This window comes from Rousettus aegyptiacus, unplaced genomic scaffold (assembly GCF_014176215.1).
Source record: "Rousettus aegyptiacus isolate mRouAeg1 unplaced genomic scaffold, mRouAeg1.p scaffold_m13_p_2, whole genome shotgun sequence".
Classification (NCBI taxonomy): Eukaryota; Metazoa; Chordata; class Mammalia; order Chiroptera; family Pteropodidae; genus Rousettus; species Rousettus aegyptiacus.
The window spans coordinates 131,651,691-131,665,917 of NW_023416295.1; the positions used below are offsets into that span (position 1 = coordinate 131,651,691).

Here is a 14,227-nt window from a genome sequence, read left to right on the forward strand (position 1 = left end):
TCAGCCTAGCAACTAGGAGCCCAGGAAGAGGGATGGTGTGGGTGGGCAGGCTCAAAGCTGACATCTCTGACCCTCCCGTTAGGTTCGGAAGCAACAAAAGGAGCACACAAATCTCATGGCAGAATATCGGAATAAGCAGCAGCAGCAGCAGCAGCAACAACAGCAGCAGCAGCAGCAGCAACAGCAGCAGCAGCATACAGCGGTGCTGGCCCTTAGCCCTTCCCAGAGTCCCCGACTACTCACCAAGCTCCCTGGTCAGCTGCTCCCTGGCCATGGGCTGCAACCACCACAGGGGCCACCCAGTGGGCAAACTACAGGTCTTCGCCTGCCCCCAGGGGGCATGGCATTGCCTGGACAAACTGGTGGCCCATTCCTCAACACAACCCTGGCCCAACAGCCACAACAGCAACATTCTGGTGGGGCTGGGGCCCTAGCTGGCCCCTCAGGGGGCTTTTTCCCTAGCAACCTTGCTCTTCGAGGCCTGGGACCTGATTCAAGGCTTTTACAGGAGCGGCAGCTGCAGCTACAGCAGCAGCGCATGCAACTTGCCCAGAAACTACAACAGCAGCAGCAGCACCACCTCTTGGGACAGGTGGCAGTCCAGCAGCAACAGCAACAGGGTCCAGGTGTCCAGGCCAGCCAGCCTCTGGGTCCCAAGCCCCAGGGGCTTCTGCCTCCCAGCAGCCATCAGGGCCTCTTGGTCCAGCAGCTGTCCCCACAACCACCCCAGGGGCCCCAGGGCATGCTGGGCCCTTCCCAGGTGGCAATGTTGCAGCAACAGCACCCTGGAGCTTTGGGTCCCCAGGGCCCTCACAGACAGGTACTTCTGACCCAGTCCCGGGTACCAAGTTCACCTCAGCTGGCACAACAGAGTCAGGGCCTTATGGGACACCGGCTGGTCACAGCTCAGCAGCAGCAGCACCAACAGCAGGGAGCCATGGCAGGGCTTTCTCATATTCAGCAGGGTCTGATGCCACATAATGGGCAGCCCAAACTGAGTGCTCAGCCAGTGGCCTCCTTGCAGCAGCAGCAGCAGCAGCAGCAGCAGCAGCAGCAGCAGCAGCAACAGCAGCAGCAGCAGCAGCAGCAGCTTCAACAGCAGCAGCAGCAGCAGCAGCAGCTTCAACAGCAGCAGCAGCAGCAGCAGCTACAACAGCAGCAACAGCTACAACAGCAACAGCTACAGCTACAACAGCAGCAGCAGCTACAACAGCAGCAGCAGCAACAACAGCTACAACAGCAGCAGCAGCAGCAGCAGCAGCAGCAACAGCTACAACAGCAGCAGCAGCAATTTCAACAGCAGCAGCAGATGGGCCTCTTAAACCAGAGTCGAACTTTACTATCTCCTCAGCAACAGCAGCAGCAGGTGGCACTTGGTCCTAGCATGCCAGCCAAGCCTTTACAACACTTTTCTAGCCCCGGAACTCTGGGCCCAGCTCTTCTCCTAACAGGCAAGGAGCAAAGCATTGTAGAGACGGCTCTTCCCCCTGAGGTCTCTGAGGGGACCTCTACACATCAGGGAGGGCCGGTAGCAATAGGGACCGTACCTGAGGCAATGGCCGCTGAACCAGGAGAGGTAAAGCCCTCACTCTCCGGGGATTCACAACTCCCTGTCCAATCCCAGGCCCAGCCTCAGCCCAACTCTGTGCCTCTGCAGCCACCTCTGAGGCTCCCAGGACAACAGCAGCAGCAAGTTAACTTGCTCCACACAGCAGGTGTGGGAAGCCATGGACAACCAGGCAGTGGATCATCTGAGGCTGCCTCTGTGCCCCACCTTCTGGCCCAAGCCTCTGTTTCCTTAGGGGAGCAGCCTGGGCCCATGACTCAGAACCTTCTGGGCCCCCAACAGCCCCTTGGACTAGAGCGGCCCATGCAAAATAATACAGGGCCACAGCCTGCCAAACCGGGATCTGTCCCCCAATCTGGGCAGGGCCTGCCTGGGGCTGGAGTAATGCCGACAGTGGGTCAGCTTCGAGCACAGCTCCAAGGAGTCCTGGCCAAAAACCCACAGCTGCGGCACTTGAGTCCTCAGCAGCAACAGCAGCTACAGGCATTCCTCATGCAGCGGCAGCTACAGCAGAGTCAGGCAGTACGCCAGACCCCGCCCTACCAGGAACCTGGGACCCAGCCCTCTCCCCTCCAAGGCCTCCTAGGCCGCCAACCCCCACTTGGGGGCTTCCCTGGATCCCAGACAGGCCCACTCCAGGAGCTAGGGGTAGGGCTTCGACCTCAGGGCCCACCCCGGCTCCATGCCCCACAAGGAGCCTTACCCACAGGACCAGTTCTTGGTCCTGTCCATCCCACACCTCCACCATCCAGCCCTCAAGAGCCAAAGAGACCTTCCTCACAATTACCTTCCCCTACCTCCCAGCTCCCCTCTGAGGCCCAGCTCACCCCTACCCGGTCAGGGACCCCAAGACCCCAGGGGCCAACCTTGGAGCTGCCTCCTGGGAAGGTCTCACCTGCTGCTGCGGATACTTTCTTTGGCAAGGGGCTGGGACCTTGGGACCCCTCAGACAATATAGCGGAAGCTCAGAAGCCGGAGCAGAGCAGCCTCGTACCTGGGCATCTGGAGCGGGTGAATGGGCAGGCAGTGCCTGAGCCACCCCATCTCAGTATCAAGCAGGAACCTCGGGAAGAGCCGTGCGCCCTAGGAGCCCAGGTGGTGAAGAGGGAGGCCAATGGGGAGCCAATAGGGGCACCAGGTACCAGCAACCACCTCCTGCTGGCAGGCGCCCGCTCAGAAGCCGGGCATCTGCTCTTGCAGAAGCTTCTACGGGCAAAGAATGTGCAACTCAGCACTGGGCAGGGGCCCGAGGGTCTGCGAGCAGAGATCAACGGGCACATTGACAGCAAGTTGGCTGGGCTGGAGCAGAAACTACAGGGTAGCCCCAGCAACAAGGAGGTGAGTACTCCAGCTAGAGTGGAGCAGGTAGAGTGGGGCCTGGATCCTAGGGCAGAGTGAGCAGGTCTGGATCAGACAAAAGAGGTGAGGGCTCCGAGGAGGACAGCAGCCTTCACTGTGGGTTTATCTGGTTTAGGATACAGCAGCCAGGAAGCCTTTGACACCGAAGCCCAAGAGGGTACAGAAGGCAAGCGACAGGTTGGTGAGCTCCCGAAAGAAGCTGCGGAAGGAGGACGGGGTCAGGGCCAGCGAGGCCTTGCTGAAACAGCTAAAACAGGTGACCCCCAGGAGCCAGTCCCCTGGTCCCATCCCAGGATTGGGGGCACCCTGGCCCCAAGCTGTGCAGTGACAGAGATGTACAAGCTGCAGTTTTCCAACTTTGTCATCTTGCCCCTCATAGGAGCTGTCCCTGCTGCCCCTAACGGAGCCTACCATCACCGCCAATTTTAGCCTCTTTGCTCCCTTTGGCAGTGGCTGCCCAATCAATGGGCAGTGCCAGCTGAGGGGGGCTTTTGGAAGTGGGGCGCTGCCCACTGGCCCTGACTACTATTCCCAGCTGCTTACCAAGGTCAGAAAAATGGCAATACCTTTTGGGGATGATGAGGTTCTTGGGGAGGTGGAGGTGGGAGAGGAAGTCTTCAGGAAGTTGCTGTTGTAGTATGGGGCAGGAGTCTCCCTGTGCCATCTTGCACACAACACCCCACCCCACCCCCAGAATAACCCGAGTAACCCGCCGACACCACCCTCGTCGCTGCCCCCCACCCCACCCCCATCGGTGCAGCAGAAGATGGTCAATGGTGTCACTCCCTCTGAAGAACTGGGGGAACACCCCAAGGATGCCACCTCTGCCCGAGATACTGAAGGGACTCTGAGGGGTAAGTCCAGGACAGAGTGGGCCTCCTTCAGTAGAATTTTGTGGCTGGGGTCCAAGCCAGTCAGTGTACCCTGCCATGTAGTTTGAGATAGGAGTGGTTGCCTGTTAACTCTGAAACAACTGGTGCGTGAGATAGGAAAGGCTTCTTTAGGACTGATTTGTTGGAGGCAAGGTTGAGCTTCTGGAGTTTAGAGCAAAGGCAGCAGGGGAGGCGGATGATAGGGAGAGTGTTAGTGAAGCTTTTGTTTATAAGAAACACCCAGCCTTGGTACAAAACTATAGTCAGATCTGGATTTGAATCCTGGCACCTGTGTTCATTTAGCTGCGTTACTACAGCCCCATAACTTGATTGACCTTTCTGAGCCTGAGTTTCCTCACTGTAAAACAGGTATAATACTCACTTAATGGAGTTGTTAAAAAATTATAAACAGAAAGTGTACCTAAAACTCAAGGCCTGGCACATCAGAAAGGCTCAAATACAGCTCATCTGCCCCAAACTAGCAGGTGGGTGGATGGATAGACAATGGTCATGATAGCTAAGCTAGATATTGTACTAGCCAGGCCTAAAATGTGGAGGATAAAGCACCCTCAGATCTGGCTACCCTCAGCCTGACTCCTCTTCTTCCTGCCTATTCTTCAGATGCTTCAGAGGTGAAGAGTCTAGACCTGCTGGCCGCCTTGCCTACACCCCCTCACAATCAGACTGAGGATGTCAGGTGGGGGTGGGGATGAAAATGGGGTTGAGGGATGGGGGTAGGAAACAGGTTGCTTCATTTTTCCTATGGTTAATTGCAGATTTCAAGTAAGACTGATATCCACTAATTTCTAGATTCAGAAGTATGGATCTGCAGGGTTGTAGTGACAAATGTCTCTACTTTTGGCCCACAGAATGGAGAGTGATGAGGATAGTGATTCTCCTGATAGCATTGTACCAGCTTCATCTCCTGAGAGCATCCTGGGAGAGGAGGCCCCTCGTTTTCCTCAGCTGGGCTCAGGCCGATGGGAGCAGGAAGACCGAGCTCTCTCCCCCGTCATCCCCATCATTCCTCGGGCCAGCATCCCAGGTAGGGGCTGTCCCGGGCATGGCCAGGCCAGGCCAGGCTGGGTTGTCAGAGCTGGGGGGGAGAGGCAGCTGGGACTCACACACGTCCCTCTCTCATTTAGTCTTCCCAGACACCAAACCTTATGAGGCCCTGGACCTGCAGGCCCCTGGAAAGCTGCCTGCCACAACTTGGGAAAAGGGCAAAGGAAGTGAGGTGTCAGTCATGCTGACAGTCTCTGCTGCTGCAGCCAAGGTGTGTCCTGGGGGTGCCTCAGAGGCTTAGGGGATGCTGGTCAGAGGACCGTCCCTGGAACTTGTTTGAATAAATTCAGTTGTTCAAAACTAAGTACCAAAGACCTACTGAGTGTGAAAGCCTGGGCTAGAGGCTATGGAATTAGAGTAAATGAAGCTTATGTGGGTCCTGCCCTTGGGCGGGGGGGGGTCACAGTTCTATGATAAAGATATCAAGTCAATAAATAAGGAGAGTGTATATAATGTGACACATACTACAGACAGCATGTCCCCATCATATTTGGTGAAACTTTTTAAAAAAATATAGAATTTTATAGTCAAAGAAAATAGAAACATCTCAGTTAAAACAACAAAACAGGGTTCTTAACTGCAAGACTCCTTAGATGCTGTAATTTGCTAATATGTATCATGGATCGCCCAAGTTATGGAATAGTGTGTATCACTTCCTAAACTTAATTGACACAGGCCCATTTTTGTGGAGTTTTTGTTAATGACCACGGCAGTTTGGGAAAGCCCACTATAAAGCAAGTGTGTGAGAAGAGCAGGATGGCCCAGGGGCAGGACTGACTGGCCACTTGGGGAGTTGTGTTTTAGGTGTCCTTGTCCCCACCAAGCCAGTGGTAGTACTCACTGCACACACTCTGCTGATATGGCTCTCCCCTCCCCTTTCTTGCCCTGGTAGAACCTGAATGGTGTGATGGTGGCAGTGGCAGAGCTGCTAAGCATGAAGATCCCCAACTCCTACGAGGTGCTGTTCCCAGAGAGCCCTGCCCGAGCAGGCATTGAGCCTAAGAAGGGGGAAACTGAGGGCCCTGGTGAGTGTGGCAGGAAAACTCCTTGGGACCTGAGGGGAATGATTCCGATGGAGGTTCTGATGCCTTCCTTCCTGCAGGTGGCAAAGAAAAGGGTCTGGGAGGCAAGAGCCCAGAAGGTGGCCCTGACTGGCTGAAGCAGTTTGATGCGGTGTTGCCTGGCTACACCCTCAAGAGCCAGCTAGACATCTTAAGCCTTCTGAAACAGGTGGGTCTGGGGGAGAAAAAGAGGTGGGTATCTGGTTAGGACAAAGAAGGCAGACAGGGCTTTTGGGAGAGTGGAATCTGGGCGGAAGGAGAGAGAAGGCTAGTTAAGTAAGGAATTGGCACTAACCATACAGGGCTCTTGCCTCCCTCCCATAGGAGAGCCCCATCCCAGAACTACCCACCCAACACAGCTATACCTACAACGTTTCCAATCTGGATGTGCGGCAGCTCTCGGCCCCACCTCCTGAAGAACCCTCCCCTCCCCCATCCCCTTTGGCACCTTCTCCTGCCAGCCCCCCTGCTGAACCACTGGTTGAATTCCCAGCTGAACCCTTAGCTGAGCCACCAGTCCCCTCGCCTCTGCCCCTGGCCTCATCCCCTGAATCTGCCCGGCCCAAGCCCCGAGCCCGGCCCCCTGAAGAAGGTGAAGATTCCCGACCTCCTCGGCTCAAGAAGTGGAAGGGAGTGCGTTGGAAGCGGCTACGGCTGCTGCTGACCATCCAGAAGGGCGGTGGGCAGCAGGAGGATGAGCGGGAAGTGGCAGAGTTTATGGAACAGCTTGGCACAGCCCTGCGACCTGACAAGGTGCCTCGCGACATGCGGCGCTGCTGCTTCTGTCATGAAGAGGGTGATGGGGCCACTGATGGGCCTGCCCGCTTACTGAACCTGGACCTGGACCTGTGGGTGCACCTCAACTGTGCTCTGTGGTCCACGGAGGTCTATGAGACCCAGGGTGGGGCGCTGATGAATGTGGAGGTGGCCTTGCACCGAGGACTGCTAACCAAATGCTCCCTGTGCCAGCGCACTGGTGCCACTAGCAGCTGCAATCGCATGCGGTGTCCCAATGTCTACCATTTTGCCTGCGCTATTCGCGCCAAGTGCATGTTCTTCAAGGACAAGACCATGCTGTGTCCAATGCATAAGATCAAGGGGCCCTGTGAGCAGGAACTGAGTTCTTTTGCTGTCTTCCGGCGTGTCTACATTGAGCGGGATGAAGTGAAGCAAATTGCCAGCATCATCCAGCGGGGAGAGCGGCTGCACATGTTCCGGGTGGGGGGCCTTGTGTTTCATGCCATCGGACAGCTGCTCCCTCACCAGATGGCTGACTTCCACAGTGCCACTGCTCTTTATCCTGTGGGTTACGAAGCCACACGCATCTATTGGAGCCTCCGCACCAACAACCGCCGCTGCTGCTATCGCTGTTCCATCAGCGAGAACAATGGACGGCCAGAGTTTGTAATCAAAGTCATCGAGCAGGGCCTAGAGGACCTGGTCTTCACAGATGCCTCTCCTCAGGGTGAGCACTGGGCCCTGGAAATGGTAATATGGGCAAGTTTCCCCTGGAATCACCTTTACAGTGTTGAGAAGGGATCTGCAGGGTCCTTATGAGTGATGAATTCCACCTCGGGTATGTGGAGGTCTCTTGAAACTCCGCAAAGAAAGTATTTTAGCCTCTCTTATTCACCTTAAATTCCCTTGTAATTGATGATATTTTGCTCATCTAAATAACTTCGTACTGGCTCCTTTTTTCATCCTTAGTGAAACAACAGTACTGTTCCATGACTCTGTCATCTGGCTCACCCAAACTCATCCTAACCATGAATTCTCTTTGGTTGCTTTTCCTTGGACAGAATTCTTTTGATCTCAGTTTTAGGGTTAATGATGAAAATAATAAGAGTAGTTACCTTTTAGTGAGCACGTAGTATGTGCCACAAATTAAGTTTAAGGGCTTTATGTAGGTTTTTTTTTTCTTTTTTACATAATCCTCTCAGGTAAGTAGTGTTATTAAGCCCAGGTTAAAACAGTCTTAGATTTAACTTTTTGTCTTAAGGTCCCATGGCCAATATGAAGACCTGAACCCAAGTTTTCCCAATGCCAAAATGTGCCTGTTGTTCTGGCTCTCAGCAAGGTCCATAGCTTGTGCCAGGTCTCCTGGGCCTTAGGTTCATGTTTCTGTGTCACAAGGCATTCTGATGCCCCTCTGGAGTGGGAAGCATCCTGGCTTACTGAGGGAGAATGACATTGGGAGGCCAAGGGCGAGTCCGGAAGAGCCGTACACCCTGTGACAGGGAGGCGTGCAGGCTACAGGAAACAACCGCAGCTCCCAATTCAGGTTAGGGCTGAGGTCACTGAGCAGATGTTGCGTCTGAGGGCTGCTCTTTTTCCTTGCCTCTTAGCTGTGTGGAATCGTATCATCGAGCCTGTGGCTGCCATGAGAAAAGAGGCCGATATGCTGCGGCTCTTCCCTGAGTACCTGAAAGGCGAGGAGCTCTTTGGGCTGACAGTGCATGCTGTCCTGCGCATAGCTGAATCCGTAAGGAGGGACCTGGGGCTGGGGGGCCAGGTGGGCACTGAGTACTTTGGTCCTGCCCCAGAAGTGCTCAGGCTAAGGTGAGCACAACATGTGCCCACAGCTGCCTGGAGTGGAGAGCTGTCAAAACTATTTATTCCGCTATGGACGCCACCCCTTAATGGAGCTACCACTCATGATCAACCCCACTGGTTGTGCCCGATCGGAGCCTAAAATCCTCACACACTACAAACGGTGAGCTTGTCGGCCTGGGGCCGTGGGATGTGGGCATGGGGGTTGGTAGAGACCTTTCGGCCAATTATGAAGGTTTGGGGTTACAGGTCAGAGTTCCCTTGGAGAGACTGGGGTTCACTGAAGATCTCCTGATTAGAGGGTATGCAGGTGTCACTAGGGTGTCCCTTTCCTCCTCCCCTCAACCTGTTCAGGTGTCATGGGTTGACCTGGGGTCTAGGACACACTTAGCTTGGGCTCCCTGGGAATAGTTGTTGGGGAGGTTCTGGGTAGACAGTGTTGAAATTCTATGAACTGTATAAGGGACCCAGTCACCTCCTTCCTCTCCTGTTTTGCTTCCAGGGGGCCTGTGATTCGCCCAGATCTCAGATGTCCCATGTGTGCTAGGGTCACCTTCCCTTCCCCAGGCTCAGTTTGTTTCAAAAGTAAATAATAGATATATAATAGAAAAATAATAAAACCTTAAATTTGTATAGCACTTTATACTTTTTTTTTCAAAGCGTTTTCACATCCATTATCTCATTTGATCCTCACAACAACCTTATGAGGTAGGTAGGGCAGGTGGTATGGACCCCCATTTTACAGCTGAGAAAGGTTAAGTGACTAGATAAAGGGTCACACAGCTGGGACCAGAACCTTACTTGTTGATTTGTGGTTCACTGTTCCTTCTGTGTACCACAGTAGCCCGACCTTGGTCCTGGGTAGAGGGAGGCAGAATTCATGGTAGCAGGGCTTTCACAAAGGCCTTTGGTTGCTCCTCAGGCTGTCGTAGAGTGTCACACTCTACCCCAGTCAGCCCTAGTCCTTGATATTCTATAACAGTGGTTTTCAAACTATGTGTATTCCAAAACACCTTGGAACACACAAAATTAACAGGTAGAACTTGGCCCTTCCCATGTGTAACTCCCCCTTCCCCAAATTGGATTCTACCAGAAGAGTTCTGTTTTTATCTAGTTTATGTATTGGAGTTCCAATAACATTTTGTTAAAGAAATAAAAAGATTTCTGCTAAATAAAAAAGAGTCAAACCGTTTGAAAACCACTGCTCTGGGATGGGCAAGAATTTGGCTAGTGCCCAAGGGTGGTAAAAAGGCAACCTGCCAGGCAACAGTCATTCCCCTGCACTGAGCCATCTGCACAGAGCCCAATGGTATGTCAGGGAAGGGGACAGTCTAAAGAAAGGACAGGATACCACTTTTTGGCTGCGAATCCAGAGCCAGTTTTAATTCAAATCCAGCCCAATGTGGTAGACATGACCTCCATTTTCAGAGCTTCAAGTATATGTAGGAGGTAGGACTCAAGATGTTTGAGCAAACCGTGAGCTTAAATTCCAGGCCAGGACTGCTTGAGCAATTCCTCCCAGAGGAGCACATGGCCTTGAGTACGGTTTGGCAGGAGGATGGTAGATGTGAGGAGTTGGGATAGCGGGCTCAGTGTAGGGGAATTGGTGCCTCCCCTCCCTCCACCTCCCTATCCCACATCCTCGGCTCTCTGTGCCACCCAGGGTGTCAGAAGGATCCCTGTAGCTAGTTGTTGCCTCACCAAAGCCAAGACCCAGATGCCTCCACTCCATTCCCAAGGCAGCACATGCCCCTAACTGGCATGTTGCACATCCCAGGGAGGAGGTGGGCAGTGTGTGCTTGGTCTGAGGGAGAGCTGTCTTGTCATGGATTGTGTCACCTCCCAGGCCCCACACCCTGAACAGCACCAGCATGTCCAAGGCATATCAGAGCACCTTCACAGGCGAGACGAACACCCCATACAGCAAGCAGTTTGTGCACTCCAAGTCGTCTCAGTACCGGCGGCTACGCACTGAATGGAAGAACAATGTGTATCTGGCTCGCTCCCGCATCCAGGGCCTGGGGCTCTATGCAGCCAAGGACCTAGAAAAGCACACAATGGTCATCGAGTACATTGGCACCATCATTCGCAACGAGGTGGCCAACCGGCGGGAGAAAATATATGAGGAGCAGGTATGGGCTGACAGAGGGGCCATCATGGTGCATGGTCCATACTCAGCCAAGGAACAAGGGTCAGGATGGGATCCAGGGGAGGAGGTGTGGAATGTTGTGGGAGGAGGAGGTGAAAGGTGGAAGAAAAGAAAAATAAATGAAGCTCACTGCCTGAGTCTGCTATCTGATCCCACAACCACACCATGGCCATTGTCTTGCCCCTTCTACAACTTCTGCTTTTCTAGAATCGAGGCATCTACATGTTCCGGATAAACAATGAACATGTGATTGATGCTACGTTGACTGGAGGCCCTGCCAGGTGAGAGGAATGAGGAAGGAGGGACTTTTGGGGTCCCTGAGGGCGATACCCTGGGGATGAGCCAACAAGGAACCAAAACCATCCCAAATTAATTATCTTGGTGTCCCTGACGCTTTCCCACTGCCTAGGTACATTAACCATTCCTGTGCCCCTAACTGTGTGGCGGAAGTTGTGACATTTGATAAGGAGGATAAAATCATCATCATCTCCAGCCGGCGAATCCCCAAAGGAGAGGAGGTGAGAGGAAGCAGCTCTCTCTCTGCCATTCCCAAGTCAAGTTCCAAGACCACTGTCTTCAGATCAGATCTTTTCTAGGGGGTTGGCACTGATTCTGCTCTCTTCTCTTAACAGCTGACCTATGACTATCAGTTTGACTTTGAGGACGATCAGCACAAGATCCCCTGCCACTGTGGAGCCTGGAATTGTCGGAAATGGATGAACTAAAAAGCTTTGAGGCTACCAGGCAGGGGAGTCCCCCTACCCCCAACCTCTTCCCTGAAAGGGATGAGGGGGAAGAGAGGTAGCAGCCAGAGCCAGGACCCAGGGGTGGGGCTGCCGGCTGACCGGAGCCCCTGGAGCGGGAGGCTGGGGCAGAGGGCCCTAGGCCAAGCCCACCCTGGGGACCAGGGACAACCCTCTTCCCCGCCACCGGCCCCCAGGCTGGCATTTCTGCCCCCAGCTCCAGGAGGGGCCAGACAGAAGCAGCCATTGGGCATCTCAGGTTTGAGGGGAATATGGGCCGGGAACTACCCAGAAGCATCTGGGAGGCAGCAGGGAGTGGGGAGGAGGATATGTGGCTGGGCATCACAGCCCTGCTGCTCCCACCGACCTCTCTGGCCCAACTCAAGGCTGCAAAGAGACTTGACTAAGCTTGACAATCCCAAAGGCCGGGTCCCACACCTGGCCCTGCCTGCCAGGTTCTGCCCCCACCCTCACCCCCATCCCTTTCCCTCTCAATCTGTCTCTGTCTCCCTCTTCTCTGTGTTTGTCTCTCTATGGGTTGTGTTTCCTTGTTTTCCACTCTGACAAATGCAACATGAACGAGAAAGAGGCGCCCAGCTGCCCAGGAGGGCAAGCCGGGCAAGCCGGGCAAGGAGACCCCGCACCCACACCTACCTCATTTAAGTGTTGGATTTTTTGCTGTTCTGAAATGTGAGACCCTCTCCAAGCCCCCTACTGCCCCAACCCTCTCCCCCACCTCACTGCCCTCTTCTGAGTGGGTGGAAGGGGGGTAGGAGGAGGAAGAAGAAAACAACAAAAAATCCATCTTCGTTTTTAATTCTGGGCATGGGATGGCGGTTGAGGCTAATGATGAAGATTGGGGATGACTGTTCCCTAGTTACTCTAGGACTTCCTTCTCCATCTGGACATGGGGGCAGGAGGTGTGTGCTAAACCTAGGACCAGGATATCTCCCTCCTGCTTTCCCAACCCCATCATGAGCCCATTTGCCCTCCAGCCCCTAGATGGGGTGGGTGGGTGGTAGGGTGTGGGCTATCCCTGAGTGGCATGCCCATACCCAGTGAGGCAGGGTGTGGCCCGGAGCTCCCACTTTCCCTCAGTCACCAAACTGCTGCTGGTCTGGTGGGAAGGGGTGGTGATGTGGGGGTGGGGAGCTTAGTGTCAGCGAGGGGAGGGTGGGGGGTATTTATCTATTTATACATGGGATTGTACATAGTCTTGTGGGGCATGGGGGAGCCGGCTGGAGGTGAGAACCCTCCCCTCTCCCCCCACCCCCGGGGAGAGCAAATGTAAAACTACTAATTTTTGTGCTTTATATATTCTATATAAATATATCTATTTTCTTTTTACAAAACCAGTTTATAAATGGTAGGGGGGCGTGGGGCGGACACCTGGAGCTCCCCTTGTGGGGGGGCCCCCTCCATTACCCAACCTACCGCCCTTTTCCTCACCCCCTCCTCCCCACCCCCTGGCTGTGACTGCTGTAAGGTGGGGGTAAAAAGGCTGGGCAATTCCGGCCCCCTGTTGTATAGTTGGACTACCGTTGTAACGCACAAAAGTGAGCTAGCCCCAGGGGGAGCCAGAGGGTGATGGGTTGGTTCCCTGCTTCCCTGTCCTTCCCCTTTCTGCCCAAGCTTGTGCTGCAGTTGAACCTCTTCCTGGGGGTAGGGGTAGATCAGGGGGTGAGTGAGGCCCCAGACCCCTCTCTGATAGGGAGCTGTGGGGTTGAAGATGAAGCTTATATGCAGTTCTCTCCTAGGGGCTGTGGGCAAAGGGCATTTTGTAATTAATATTTTCAAGAATAAAATGTCTGGAGTGTAGGGGTGGGCTTGGTGGCAGTGGATGGGCAGGCCTGCTGGAGGGGGAGCACGGTCGCTGTTGTGATTTTAGGTTTGTTTTTGTTTTTGAATTTGGGGGGTTGTGGATTGATGGGGGTAGGGAGATTTTTTTTTTTTTAAGCTGCTTCCTCAACTGTTTCAAGCTGCAAACGTTTAAGAGAATAACATCCCCCCCCCCTCAGACACTGCTGTGATTAAATCAGACAGTGGGGAGACTGGGCTGCTACCTCCAAAGCCAGTGGGTGTTCCTTTTCCAAAAGCAAAAGGTCTAGGCTACAGGGAGGGGGAGATTGGCTCCTGTGAGTCAGGTTCTGATTGGGGCTTGGGCCCTGAGACTGGGAAAAGGGGAGGGGGCAGACTTTTAAGCATATGCTAGGTATCCGGTAGTCCTGTAGAATTTAGTAAAGAAACCTTATACAGTTTTTAATTTTTATATAAACTAACTCAGACCCAAGCTACAAAGTTGGAATTTTGGTTGTTGGTTTTTTTAAGTACCCCGCCTGTATAATTGCATCAGAATTCCCTCCTCCCCGCTCCCCCCTCCCCCGTGTTTGTATTTTGGGTTGGTTTACACTTGCACATATTCAACTTTCAGTTTTTCCCCTTTACAGTCTTCTCCCTTCACCTCCAGGACCCTCCCCCTTTTTAAAAAATAAATCGCTGACAAGTGTGAATCCCGTGAAGACTTTATTTTGTGTTGTGTGTATCCTGTACAGCAAGGTTGGTCCTTCGTAACAGCGGATGAAATGATTCCCTTTTTTAAAGCGCCCTGTCTCCCTCCACCCGCAGCGCCCCTGTCCTTGGCATGTTTTGTATTGGCGATCATTCTGAACTGTACATAATTTATGTTGCAAGAGGCAAAGGGCAAGTTTTGGATTTTGCTTCTTCCAAGTTTGTTTTTAAACGACAAATAAAAAAAGAACATTTTAAATACAAGCGGCTCCGTCCCATCACCCTCGCCGTCAGCCAGATCTGTGAGGTCCGATAGAACTCAAGGGAGGGCGGTTACCAGGCGAGGCCGCACC

The 14,227-nt window shown here is 53.6% G+C and overlaps 1 protein-coding gene across 1 annotated transcript in view; it reads left to right on the plus strand.

Annotated features, from left to right (window-relative positions):
- Nucleotides 1-14,135, plus strand: part of KMT2D (lysine methyltransferase 2D) — a 39,680-nt gene extending 25,545 nt beyond the window's left edge. The window contains exons 40-55 of the mRNA XM_016151758.2: nucleotides 83-2,905; nucleotides 3,042-3,182; nucleotides 3,306-3,473; nucleotides 3,621-3,780; nucleotides 4,420-4,495; nucleotides 4,668-4,843; nucleotides 4,944-5,074; nucleotides 5,756-5,888; nucleotides 5,966-6,093; nucleotides 6,249-7,389; nucleotides 8,270-8,406; nucleotides 8,507-8,637; nucleotides 10,321-10,606; nucleotides 10,831-10,904; nucleotides 11,033-11,141; nucleotides 11,256-14,135. Coding sequence (XP_016007244.2) covers nucleotides 83-2,905; nucleotides 3,042-3,182; nucleotides 3,306-3,473; nucleotides 3,621-3,780; nucleotides 4,420-4,495; nucleotides 4,668-4,843; nucleotides 4,944-5,074; nucleotides 5,756-5,888; nucleotides 5,966-6,093; nucleotides 6,249-7,389; nucleotides 8,270-8,406; nucleotides 8,507-8,637; nucleotides 10,321-10,606; nucleotides 10,831-10,904; nucleotides 11,033-11,141; nucleotides 11,256-11,348 — 5,907 coding nt within the window. The 3' untranslated portion in view covers nucleotides 11,349-14,135. The remainder of the gene's footprint in view (nucleotides 1-82; nucleotides 2,906-3,041; nucleotides 3,183-3,305; nucleotides 3,474-3,620; nucleotides 3,781-4,419; nucleotides 4,496-4,667; nucleotides 4,844-4,943; nucleotides 5,075-5,755; nucleotides 5,889-5,965; nucleotides 6,094-6,248; nucleotides 7,390-8,269; nucleotides 8,407-8,506; nucleotides 8,638-10,320; nucleotides 10,607-10,830; nucleotides 10,905-11,032; nucleotides 11,142-11,255) is intronic.
- The last annotated feature ends 92 nt before the right edge of the window (nucleotides 14,136-14,227 follow it).